Raw genomic sequence first — 13,851 nt, forward strand, 5'->3', positions numbered from 1 at the left:
AAAGTTTTAAAGCTTTGAAAAATGCTGTAGTACCTGTTTTGGAACACGCTGGCTATGGCTTTAAAACAACCAGCTGCTACACGCTTGGAACCTGTGTAACACCGGTCTACAGCCCAGTACATGAGGTTACTCTGGTCAGGGTTGAGTTCCAAGAGCAGCATGACTGCCTCACAGCCCAGCTGGTGAACCTGTATTCCAGGAAAGAAGCCATATTTAAATATATAATCAAAAAGACTAACTTACAAAATGGCATAAAGTAGGGAACGACATATTTAATAAAATCCAAACCTTTTGAAACATAAAATGTGTTCCATACAAAAACAATGACACCACAGCTTAAAGTAACAACAGATAATTCTATCAACACTGTTTAATGTTCAGCTTGCACACAGTCCTAAATTATTCACATAAATAATTAGAGAGCTCTACTGACTTTTTTCCCCTCAGTTTCAAGGCTAGCTTGAGCTATTTACTATTTTCATGTCTTACACTGAACACTGACCTGAAAGCATCAGATAAGCACTTAAACACACGCAGGACTTCCAGTTGGATACAAGGGACAGACCTACATGGAGACTTGCATCTTCTCTTGACTCGAAGCAGCCCACTGGAGTTGTATTTTTATGCAATCCTAGCATTATAGGGCAATGGACGCCCTACCCTTTATATCAAAAGCTTGCCTTACTGTTTAGCTGAAAAGCTTGGTCTTCCTAACTCTGCAGGACCCCAATGGACTCTACACTCTCAGTTCATGTTCAAAATGTCATCTCCTTTAAATTTCTGAAAAACCTGCTTATTACTAGAACTTAACTGATTAGTTTAAAAATTATATAAAGTGTTTCAGCCCTTGCCCTTTCCTCTTCCATTTTGTTTGACTGTTCTTAGACTGTGATTAGGGATTACCTTCCTCAACAGGATGAATACACATGAAGGAAGGACAGTGCAAAACTATGCACTATTACAACAGCCCTGAGCTTAAGCCACTCCAGAGCATTTAGACAAATCTGACTGCAAGCTCATTAAAGCATGTATCTTTGAAGGCACTGATAGCTGCAAACCGATGTTAACATTGTCTGTATTACCTTTTTATCTTGTGAATCCAAAATATTATCCAGCCATTTGTACAAATAGCCATCAGATGAAAGCCCGACGTTGTCTGCAACAGGGCCGCAACACAGCACAGCAGACATAGCCTTCAGAAAGCAATTGAAAACCACTACATTTTAGTAACTCAGATACAACTCTCACTAAGGTCATTAAAATATAAGAAAACTATATTCTAACTTGTCAAGGGAGGAAGACCAAGGCTAATAAAATCTGTTAAATATTTTATTCAAGAAATTATCAAATCACAGTTTTCTTAACTTTGAAATACAAGAAAGGGTCGATACTGAAATGCTGACATACTGAAGAGTTAAATTTCATAAGTTTTACTGTTAATGTACATTTACATGAAAACCTTTCACCTTAGGCAACTGAGGACTAAAGTCACGGGAAGTGAACATTCAGTAGTAATTTTAAGAAATTTCTATAGCAAGTGCAGTAGTTCAGAGTGTCGAAAAAGCTGAACTGTCATAAATACATGCAAGCATATGAGAAAAAACCCCACTAAGTCATGAATGGCCCGAGTGTTAATTTGCATTAGCAAGGTCAACATAACAGTCTATTTCCAAAATTCAGAAAGTGCTAAAATACCTTTAATGCACAGTATTGGTGTCTGTTTATTCGCATGTTTCTATCACTGTATCTGTCCAGGGGAGTAAACATGATACTAAAAGGACCTGCCCAGTGACTGAACAACATAAATAGGCTGTGGCGTAGACTCTGCTGTGGAAAGACACTTCTTCTCTGGTGTACTGTAAGAAAAGCCCAAAGTTAGACACGCTCCTCTCATTGTTCTTTAAAACAAAGTACCTAACACAGAAACAGACCCAAACAACGAAAATAAAAGGAAAAATCCACGTAAAAACACACTATTTTAACATCATAATAGTTGGATGTAGGTTTACTATTGTCTTGTTTAATGCCACTAGTGTACAAGAATTTCTTAGTCTACAGAATTCAAATGCAACAGCCAACCAACAGAACTTTGCCAAATAATCCCAAAAATCTCACTTAAAACTCATGCTTTTAAAGTTATATTCAAAACTGATGTCACAAATTACTTTAATGAAAGTATTCTGAAACTTCAGATTAAAAAATGGCCTTTTCTTCAGTTTCTGTTTGGTTGGTTTTTGGTTTTTTTCAGATGTACTTCATATTAAATAAAGTCATCAGAAGTTACTAAAGCATTTTTACATACCTGGAACATTTTGTATGATATTTGCCACTAAGGCACTAAAATGGCATCGGATATCTTTCAATGTATCAGAATCCTTTTCATTTTCTGCTTCTAGGAGTTGTCTTGTTAGATCAACATACTCAAGTAAAGTGTTGTTGAGGGAATGTGTTTCATTATCAAGGCCACCACTTGCACTTAAAAATAAAATAAATTCAAAAAATCAAGTAGCATGATAATTACATACATTTTTTGAAAACAATTTCTTTGATCTTTAAAAAACCCCTCATCACTGCAAATATTTATTTCAAAGTAATTTCTTCATCCAGCTTCTACTTCAGTGTTAAAATAAAGAACTCCAGTGAAAGCAAACTAATAATCAAACCTCACTATAAGAAGTCACTAATCCTTCTACAGAACTAGTTCTTATAATGGAGACATATGTTAAAAATAATAGAAACTCCGAAAGAAAGAGCTCCTCCCACAAAGCAACACAATCTGTAAAATAGAAAAAATAATTACTATAGATGACTATCATCATCTATATGCCATATTGATTTTTGGAAGTCAGTCAAGGTGTTTGGTACCTTGTGACACGTTCTTGATGACTAGCAGATGAAAGCCATTTATTTATTTTATACATTCATTTCCCATCCTCATGGTTTTAGCATCTGACTAGACGTCTGTACTGAACTAAATAAGAATATTAAAGACTACATGATTCAAAGCTGCCCCACTTTGAAAAACAATTGGTAGAAGGGTGATTCCTTTCCCCTCAGCTACCTCCACCACATAGTAGTACAATAAACTGAGGAAAAGTAGGATAAACTGAGGAAAAAAACCCTCAATAATCCAGTTAACATTCTTCATTCCTCAGAAATAAAAAAAGGTCCAATATTAATGTGCAGCAGCCTTCTCTGCATAGGTTGTGCTGACTAGCATCAGCACTCCAGGTGAGGGAAAATTCACCTCTTTAATCTTTAATAGTTACAGAATAGTTACGATTTGCACAACTGGTGCAATGTTTGAGCACACACAGACAAGAAGAAACATGACACACTGCCTGTTCAAAGCAATGTCCTGGAGGATAGAACCATTTTAAATAAAACACAGAACACAGTGACAAAGAGCATGGCAGAGGAAGGGATTAGAAAGCCAGTTTTACAAAACTGTCAGCTTTATAAAATTCCAAGTTTTATAGAACCACATCTATTTATTTCATGGTATACTAAAACTCACAGATGAATTCTGCAAGCTTGTTATACTGGGTCATTAGAATACCGGTGACAATTCACAAAAATAAACAGCTTCTTATCGGTGCTGCCCCTACCTGTGACTAATGACACCAGCATCTGCCAACAGTTCAAATATTCGTACTAGTTGTACTCGTAAAATATCTCGACGCCTGCGTCGTTTCATGTTCTATTCAATAGAGGAAAGACAAAGTTAAATGAAGCAGAGGAAGAGCTAAGCAAAAAACCAGTGTGGAATGTAAAAGCAATATATCTTTGCTACAACTGGAGTCAATCATCAGACGTCAATTATCACCTTTTAAGGTGAGTTACCCAAATTGCTAACAATTTCTATAACCAAACAATGAACAAAATTGTTCCCTGTTGCAACTCTGAGATATACTAGGTTTGTTATTACGTGTATTATCAAAATAATGGGTTTGTCAGTCTCCCGTCACAATGTGCAACACATAGAACAGCAAAGCACAAATGGCAGTCTTTCTACATATTTTGAAGGAGGTGATTCTGTCCCTGTGCTCCACTCTTGTGAGACCCCACCAGGAGCACTGTGTTCAGCTCTGGGGTCCTCAAACATAGCAAAGACATACTGGACATATTGGAGTGGGTGCAGAGGAGGGCCCAAAAATGGTCATAGGGCTGGAGCACCTCTCTTACAAAGATAGGCTGAGGGAGCTGGGGCTGTTCAGTCGGGGGAAGAAAAGACTGTGGGGAGACCTTATTTGTGGCCTTTCAGTACTTAAAAGGGGCTTTTAAGAAAGATGGGACAAACATTTTAGCAGGGCCTGTTGTGATATGACAAGGGGCAACAGTTTTAAACTAAAAGAGGATAGATTTAGACTCGATATAAAAAAAGAAATTTTTTACGACGAGGGTGGTGAAATACTGGCACAGGCTGCCCAGAGAGGTGGTAGTTGCCTCATCCCTGGAAACACTCAAGGTCAGGTTGGATGGGGCTCTGAGCAACCTAATGTAGTTGATGATTTTTCTGCTCATTTCAGGGGGGGGTGGACTATATGACCTTCAAAGGTCCCTTCCAACCCAAACTGTTTTATGATCCTATGACTTGCATGCAAGACTGAAAAAATACACTTCAATCCAGTCCAGAAGAGAGCTCCTTCCCATCATATGTAATTATAAATTTATTACTTATAAGAATATTACAGTTGCCACAAAAAATACTGAGTAATCATCTCTGACTTTGTTTTTGCAGAGATTATTATTTCTATGAATACCTACTAACACTTCTAAAACTTGTAAAACAAGTTCTCCATTGGAAAATTTAAAAAAGCAACATTTCACCTTTTTATCAGTTTTTACATGCAGAAATTATAACTAACATAACTAACATTTCTTCTCTGTGAGAAGACAGTTAAAACTGTATTGAATATAATGGAAATTATCTAATTACCTCTGGCCTTCTTTCAAGTGCTTCCTTAATTATAGGATGTAATTCTTCTATTAGTTCCCTGAATTAAAATAATTAAAAGGATAAAAACAAACAAACAAAAAAATTAACATCTCAACTGAAAGCAATTAGTGTTACAACACAAGTTAAAACACCCTCAGGTCTTCCTTCTTTACCTGTAGCTTTTAAAAGGAAAGTTTCCTAGAAAGCTGTTTTCCTAATTTAAAGCAGATTACTAAAAGGATGTCTCAACAACTACCCCTAAATTTGCATTCCCCAAGTATTATGGCTTATTTCTATCACAAACAATTGTCATTAGTTTTCATACAAATGTTTAATAAAGATGTGCAAACAGATATTATTAGGGGAAAAAAGATGTTGGTAGCTTATCATACAATGCTCTTTCCGCTGTCATGATGCATTTATTTGTTAGTAAAGTTTGTTCTTTAAGACCAGCGACACCACACTGACAGAAGTCAGACCAGTCTCTCTGACAATTGACACAGGTTCTGACACTGTGCTTACATTCCCCATTTGTTCTGAAGCTCCACAGCCTTCACTAGTACTCAGTTCCTTCTGCCAAACTAAGACTGTTACTTCTTTAAAAAGGGAAAGGTGAAGGAGATCAGTAGTAAGGATCTACGCAGACAAAATACTAAGGTAAAAATATATTGGTTGTACTTACAAAGGAGAGCAAGAGATACCTAGGCAAGTTCATGTGATCAGTTATACAAACCAAAAATAATATTCTAGTAAGTTTAAGTGGATTGACATATAATCTATGATGAAAAAAAGCTCCTGAGTAAACACACAAAGTGGAGAAGAACACTTTTATGGTTAAAAAACCAAAAGCTAAACAACAAATCAGTGCAGAGCTGTAATAGTGAAGGGTGGGTTACAGCTACCATCTGGTGAGAGCACATGTATTTCGAGAAACAAAACACATTCTGAATACAGAAATGGTCAAACTGATGAGAATCAGATTTTTTTTTTTTGTAATTTGCCGAATGAGTGGTTTCTAATTTAGAAAACAAGGATTTAAGATAAAACTATCTCTGAAAGCATTTTCTGGGCTTTAGAGCATAATTACAATTAAATAGACCTTCAGGTTCATGAGACAAAGTCTTGCTTTGCTCCTGGTAGGGGAGTAAAATCAGATATTATATAAAATTATAAGATTATAAAGGGATATAAATCAGAATATGATGACTGAGGATTTGGCATTACAGTTTCAATCTTTGCTCCTCATCTGCAATAATACAGGACACAAGTGACTGGAGAGAAACATCATCTCATTCAAAACCAACAGGATAAGTGATCCCTGGTTCTTTCTGCAGAAGCAGAGTTGGTTGCTATGCATAGTACAACTTCGTAACTCTCACTATAAGAGGTTGGCTGCTGTCACAGAACATCTGATGGCTTTTCCAGGAGGTTTTCTTCCCCTCAGATGTTCCCACTCTTCCTCCATCCTCCAAAAAGAGCAATTGGCAATACCAGTAAGGAGAGTTTATCCACTCTAATAAACTCAAATATAAATAACATTTCAAATGTTGTTACTTCACATAGTCTGTTCTTTAACATAAGGGCAGCTTTTAAAATCAATAAAAAGTAGCTTTTTACTTTTTCAACTAACTTCTTTCTCTTTATTCAAGTATGACCTTCACATGAAATTCATTCAAACCTCTAACAATCTAAATGCTAGAAAAGACAATGATAATCAGTTATCACAGCTTTTTCAAAATTCTTATAAGAAAAAAAAAGTGAATCTTTTTCTGTAAGCTCTGATTCCCCAGCTTCATAATCAATTAGCATAAAAACATAATGAAACACAACAGTTACCTAAAAGCTCCTGGGTTGGTCCTGCCAAGTCCCAGGACAAGGGATTCTGTAATTTCCATGCTCTCAGAGCGCATCATTGGAACTATGTGCTTAAACAGGGAGGAAGGGGATGGAATGCCAATAATCTAAAAAGAAAACCAGAATAAAACAGAATGAAGTAGTTACCAAATGAATGGTGGCGTGAAAATACCTGCTGTAATTTCTCGGTCTTCTCACACTGGATCTGTGACTCAAAATGATAAAAATGAAATTTGTATTTGACATGGGAAAAGATTTTCTGAAATAGTAAAGTAGTATTAACTATTTCTTGCATTACTGAATTTTCACTGTCAGATGACAATGAATGACTCGACACGATATATAGATGCTTTGCATGTTTGGTGTATCTGCCCTCCTTGGGGAAAGAAAGTAGATTTCTGGTGTCCAACTCCTTAGAGTCCCTTGCAGCTCTCAAAGAGATCACAGCTTTCAGTCTACAGTTTTTCAGAATTAGGGAAAGTATCTTGATAACATGATGGAAGTGGTACAGGCTAAAAAAACTGTCAAAAGTCTGCTCCATAGTCCAAGAATTATGTTCTTTTCTACTGTACCTTTTACAGGAAGCCAAAAAGGAGATGAACAAAAAGCAGCAAAGAAAGGGGAAAAAATAATCTGCAGGCGATATTAAGCAAGTCAGACAGAAAACTGCCTGTGGTTGGGAAAATATAACAAGATCCATCATGCCTGAATAGGTCACTGTTTCAGTTACTGAAGTGAGAGGCTATTTGCTCAGAGCTGCACAAGTCTACTGACAGCAAAAACACTCCCTTAACAGTGAACAAAACATTTTGTTATTACAGCTAGAAAAGACTTTGAGATTGGGTAACTGCTTTTATTACATGGTAATTTGCCTTAAAAATGTAAGCAGAAAACCTTCTACAGCACAGATTCGGAAAAGTGAACTAAAACACACTCCTAAACAAATGAAGAACTAGGTATATTAAAAATATTTTCAGATAATTTATACCAGTTTCTACATGATAGTTATTATAGGCTCTAATGTTTCTATTTCCAAAAACATGTAGACTTATATAAAATAAGCACTGGAAGAACCTACTCTTGAATCAATGCTATAACCACTGTCAGGAGTAGACGCCAGCGTCTCAGGAGGGGAACATCTCACAGAGCCTGTGGAAGTGGAGGAGTTTGAAGAAGACGCTGCACTGCAGCAAAGAATCAGGTAGTTTCTCCAGAGCCCAATATAGGAGTCACTGCTTGTAGTAGTATTCACTTTCTTTGCATTGATAGGGCTGCTATTAAAAATAAAAAAAAAGAAGAGCTCAGTAGAGTAAAGGAAGCTTACCACACTTCACTTTGGTTTTCTACTGAATTTATTTTTCAATTATGCATATGCCATTGCTTCCAAATGCTTCAGAACAGACCTGTACATCAATAATGTATGCTTTTATATTCAAATTTGTTGAACTACAATATGGCCAAAGGCATGAATTAATCTTCACAGCAGATAAATCTGCTTTAATTTTTTGTTATATAAAGCTGAATTAAACCCACAGAAAATATCAACGGCCTCACTGAAACAATCACAACATCACAATTATGACAAATCTTGAAACAATACCCAAAATAATATACTGTATTTACTTTAGAAATCAACTTACTTGATATCCACTTGTGGAGACAGCAGTTGGAGTCTGGTATAAGCAAATGTCCAAGCATAGCTTACAGCTGTTGGGCAGTGTTTTGGAAGATTTTCCTGCTTCATGAAACTCGAGAGGCTTATAATCCATGGATCTTGGCCTTGAGTCACATGTGCAAATATCCATATATGTGAGGGACTGACCACATCAAACTGGTGGCTGATTGGGGAGGAATTCCAGTCAGCCAGAGTCTGTAAATCTATTGAACTGGGACAGTACAGTAGAGTAGTCTGTGTGCATAGAAAAGAGAACAAGGTAATGCTTAATATCCATGTGTATTAGGTAACAACCTCTTCAGTTAAACATCTAATAAAGTATCACTGTCAAAACCACACCTGGACCAGACAAAACATGTAATTTATGGGGGCTTTTTACAGAAGTTCTTAATGTGAACAGTTATATAAACATGCTGTTTGTGAAGGAACTGGATATTAGGAAATAGCAAATGTCTAGAAAAAGGCCTTTTCACTCATAATGATTTATATCATTATAAATAATGATTTAATTCTTCCAAAATATTTGTACTCAATGTCTTACTACTGAATTCCAACTTGTTTCCTAAACCTAAAATCAGAAGAGTTTCCTTGATACTTAAGAGTCTATGATAAATACGTAAGTGTGGAATTCAGTTGTTATTCACTGACAGTTATTACAGCTTTCAGCATGGATAAAGGACACACCGACCATTACGAAACTATATTGCTGCAGAAGAAGGCAGGGCCCTTTGCTTCAAAGAAATTGCAATCTGTGAGCAAGATGAGAAAAACCAGACTTAGAGTTGTCAGCGTTTACACGGTGGTGATAATGACACACCATTGGTCAGAAAGTGTACAATGGTGGTGTCAGCCTCACAGCATTCAAGATTTTTGCCTTTTTCTCTCTGTTTGTGATGCTAAACTGTTGACAAACTTAGCATGAACACAGTGATACTATCATTTAAAATATATTTGGAACAGTTTTTCAGCATTATGTCATCTTACAACCAACTTAATATAAAAATTGTCCTACCTGGTCAGCCCCAGTGAGATGTATGAAACTTTCCAGGATAGTAGCACTTAGTCTGTCCATTACATCTATAGCCAACTCGTCATCACTCTACAATATACAAAGCATAAAACGCTCAAAGAAAGTCAAAATAAAATCAGTTTCATTAAGCAGTCGTAAGAACAGGTCATCAACTCTTACCTTCGAAATTTCTAGAAGTGTGAACAAGGCCCTTATTTCTCTCAGAACACTGACAGCTAATCGCCTGGTGGCAGGCCTGGTGCTGCAAAGGATGACCAAAGCAAACCCTTCCACCACGTGAAATACACTGGAATAAAGGGTTCTCTCCAGGGGAAGGGTATGGGCAGCCCCATTGGATACACCACGCTAAGAGAAAAATCACAGAAGTTAAGCAACTGAAGAAAATAAATAAACACAATTAAGATACAGTTCCATAACTGGACATGGCAGAATAATCACAAAATACTTAGATCTTGTTTGGCTACTGATCAAAGTTGCATTATGAGAAGGACATAGTATATTACTCACTTTGGTTTTTTATTATTTCTCTGAATTTAGTCCAAACAAATACCACAAGAACATCCTAATTTCACTTTCTCAGAAGAATGATGTAGTGAGGGTAAAATTAAAAAAAAAAACATGCATACTCTTATGTAAAAGACTGTATAAAATCAAACTACTTGACCCCTTTCTACTGGCTACAAAAAAATGCTGGGTGTTTCCTAGTTCTACTGTTTAATAACTCCTACTTATTTCCAGTTACACATGATGACTTTTGATGTAAGTAAAAATGTAGTCATGAATTAATGTTTCTGGAAATTTTTTTTTTTAGTAAAAATGCTGATTTAAAAGAATAGATTTAGAAGTTTTCAAGCACTGCAAGAAAGTTAGCTGAATTTTTATTACTTAACAAAAACAATAAAGCTCACTAATAAAACTGTATGTAGATTCAAACTGTGTTCTAATATCAAAGGATCTTATATAGATATACCTGAGAATCTTGTGTTTTATTGTGCATTTGGGCTGCTTGTTTCCACTGATTTATGAGCTGCACTAACATTTTTACTGCATTGTCAAGAAGCGTTGGGTGGACGTCAGTCACTTCACGCACAATAAAATATACAAATCCTGAAAGAACATCTTCCCGCCAATCTGGAAAATCAAGCATTAATGCTTGGAGAGTATTGAAAGCCAAGGCACGAAGTTCTTCATCCATATGAATTGTCAGCCTGTTTAGAAAAAATACTGGTATCATCACCCTAGATACTCATACTCTTAATCAGCCTTTATCACCTAAAGTTCGGTGTTAACTCTTCCCTCTTTGCTGTACAATGTAGAACATTTCCACACAGATACATTTTCAGCACTGAACAGACCTGAAACTGGCTACTAACAGAAGGTGCTTCTACTATAGCAAAATATTGCAAGGTTTCACAAAACCTAATACAAACAATTTTCAGGAGAGACTGTCAAGTCTTTCACACAGGTACATCTTTGCATGCAACTGAGCAACCACCTCAGAGCTCAGTAGACAGGCATCCTGTGATGTAAAGGCTCTTTTCTTCAAATTAAAATTGAAAAGAATAGATTATTTTTGCAGTTAAAGCTTTACTTTAGATATGAGAAAAAACTCACAAAAAAAATCCCTCTGCAAATATACTTAAAAATATGTCTCAGCTTGTTATGGTAGAAGAAACTTATCCCAGTACTGTATTAATGCTTCATCTCTTTTAACACTGAAGAAAAATGAGAAGTTATAAAAATCTTATTCTCTCACATTATTACTAACTTTGTATATATGTAACTCAATACATTATATGAAAATGAATTTATGATTTCAAAGTTAAAAGCTATCCTGTATTTCTGTGCCAAGACCACTCCTGCATTAAGAATAAAAAAAATGTCTTAACTACTTATCAGGATCAATAAGGTACATTCGATTTAAACTGAGATAAGAGACAGAAGAGTATGGGTCGCGTTGGATCAAAAAAAAAGGGAAAACAAGAAAGGATTAGTAGAGAAAAAGAATAGTTTCCTTTAAGTGCTTAAGTACCATACTTTGGTAATGTCAAACAAGAATGACTTTATGAAAATTTATAGTATTAGCAACAGGAAGAGGAAAAAAAGGGGGAAAAGTATGATAATGGTAACAAAAAGATAAAATAAGTTAAAAAACCCCACAAAGCAACAGAAATAAATTCTTGCTTCTCAAAAAATTATCTCTAAAAATAAATGCAAGATCTGCAGGATAAACTGACCTCCTGCTACTCTGGCCAGCAAAACTTGACCAACTACAGAAGGTAGTCAGGAGCAGGAAGGATGGAATCTGTATGCAGTGGATTTACACTGCATAGTGAGTGCGCTGAAAAAATATGCACATATAGCATTTAAAAAAGAACATCCAATGAGAGCTCAACTTCATTTCTCTTACCTTGCAAGCAATTCAATGAGGTCAGTCCTACTCATGCCATCTGGAATCAGCCTTGGGATAGCAGCAATGCAAGTTCTGAACAAATCTATCTTAGGTTTCCTCTCACCCCTATAAAAAGTGTATAACCAAAACAACAGGAAAAATCTACGTCAGTACACCATATATATTTATTTTCAATTTCGTGTCAAAACTAAGGAGGTAACAAACATTTTTAGCTTTAATGAAATTAACATTCACTTATTAGTCAAGTAAAAAACCCACTATTGTAATACATTAATGATGGCATCTGCAGCATAACAGCATAAAAATAATATGACGCTACTGTGACAGCGACAATACTGTAATTGAGTACATACGTAATCATGTCTTCTGGTTCTTTATTGGACATCTGCACACTAGTCATGCACATGGGCCTTCCAACTTCTTTATCCAAATGCCTAAGAATGCTATCCAGTGCTTTTCTGACTTGAGGATAGTATATGGACATTCCTGAAAAGTCAAAGAGTTCCATTACGTCTTTCATTTGTTCTTACTTAATTTTTACATTTTTATTAAAATATTTGCCATTTATTCAGTTTAGGACAAATTTCTTATTGTACAACAGATGACATGAAACGTACTTTAACAGTCAAAAGAAATGCATGTATATGTAAAATACATATACAAATATACAAATATGAGGTGGTACATGAAAATACTTTATTTCAGAAAGAACATAAACACTGAAGCAACCATTAGTTGCTCCTCTGTTTTCCAATTCCAAGTTTTTTAGTTCTAGTTTAGATTTTACATGTTGAAACAACCCTTCAGAGATTACTACCTCATTCACAGAATATCAGTAGAATACAGGGATCAAAATCATCTTACTTCACTCAGCTGTGAGACACTTGAGACATTTTAGAGTGACATCAACAGAACAAAACTTGCCATGCTATTTACCACACTAATTGTACTCATGTTTCTTTGTGCTGATTTGGTAATGCAAAACACTTTAAGAAAAGCCATGGATTTCATCTAAGGCACCAGAAGGTCAATATTGTCTAGCAGCCCTCTAGCAATTATGTTAAAACAGACTCTCATTAGATTCTTGTTAACTATTAAAATAAATACATAATTAAAGTTGCACAAATGTACTGCTTGAGAATAACTGAGAATATAAACACACATACTGGAAAGCCAACTTACAAAAGAATACAACATACCTATAACTTTTGCTTCCTCATCTGTCAGTGTTTTATTAAGAAAAATTTTCTTCACACGCAGAGTATTTCCTGAAGGAAGAACAACTCCTGTTGTTGGCATTGGTGGTTCACCATCTTTCTGCTGCAAGCTATCTGCTATAACAAGGAAGACTCTGAGGCCGATATTCATCCTCTTCAAGAGCAAAAAAGGGATAAAAAAAGGAAAGAGAAAATAGAAGACATTATAATATTGAACTACCATAGAGACAAAACAGAAATTGCATTTTACCTCTCTTATAAATAGACAGCAGTACAGTTCCAGTAGGACAGGTATTATTGAAATGTTTCATATCAGGGTAATGAAAACTACAAGAAAAAAATTTAAGCTTTCCGTGCCTCCCCACAACTCTGACTCAAATAAACTGACTTGGCCCAGGCTAAGATACTGGATATTTTATAGGGCTGAGCACTAAAGGAGTTGATGTATCTCTACAGTAACACACTGAAGACAGACATTGCTTAAATGTCTCATCTGTTAGACTGGGTCTTGAAACATAAGGGCTGGGTATGACTTTCCTGTAGAAAGGTTTTACAGTTACATTGTAAAAACACTTCATACTTTCTGAAATTTTTGTTGAAATAAGTCCAAACTGCAGAACTGCTGCTAGCTCATTTACTGGAAACAAAACAGCAATTGTGCACGACTACAACTACTTCTTTAGTTTTATTAGAACACACCTTCAGAAATTCCTTAATCTGCTT

General features: G+C 35.7%; 1 protein-coding gene across 5 annotated transcripts in view; it reads right to left on the reverse strand.

The window, feature by feature from the left end:
- FRYL (FRY like transcription coactivator) overlaps window positions 1-13,851 on the reverse strand; it is a 122,714-nt gene that overhangs the window by 53,256 nt on the left and 55,607 nt on the right. For all 5 annotated transcript variants that reach the window (XM_050337577.1, XM_050337576.1, XM_050337575.1 and 2 more), the window contains 15 exons: window positions 13,111-13,282; window positions 12,265-12,397; window positions 11,909-12,016; window positions 10,469-10,706; window positions 9,658-9,843; window positions 9,481-9,567; window positions 8,434-8,702; window positions 7,872-8,067; window positions 6,776-6,900; window positions 4,940-4,997; window positions 3,609-3,700; window positions 2,303-2,475; window positions 1,696-1,856; window positions 1,083-1,193; window positions 34-188 (listed from right to left, as the gene is read on the reverse strand). In XM_050337577.1, coding sequence (XP_050193534.1) covers window positions 34-188; window positions 1,083-1,193; window positions 1,696-1,856; window positions 2,303-2,475; window positions 3,609-3,700; window positions 4,940-4,997; window positions 6,776-6,900; window positions 7,872-8,067; window positions 8,434-8,702; window positions 9,481-9,567; window positions 9,658-9,843; window positions 10,469-10,706; window positions 11,909-12,016; window positions 12,265-12,397; window positions 13,111-13,282 — 2,264 coding nt within the window. The remainder of the gene's footprint in view (window positions 1-33; window positions 189-1,082; window positions 1,194-1,695; window positions 1,857-2,302; window positions 2,476-3,608; window positions 3,701-4,939; window positions 4,998-6,775; window positions 6,901-7,871; window positions 8,068-8,433; window positions 8,703-9,480; window positions 9,568-9,657; window positions 9,844-10,468; window positions 10,707-11,908; window positions 12,017-12,264; window positions 12,398-13,110; window positions 13,283-13,851) is intronic.

The sequence above is a fragment of the Myiozetetes cayanensis genome, unplaced genomic scaffold (genome assembly GCF_022539395.1).
Source record: "Myiozetetes cayanensis isolate MyiCay16 unplaced genomic scaffold, myiCay2020 scf7, whole genome shotgun sequence".
NCBI classification, from domain to species: Eukaryota; Metazoa; Chordata; class Aves; order Passeriformes; family Tyrannidae; genus Myiozetetes; species Myiozetetes cayanensis.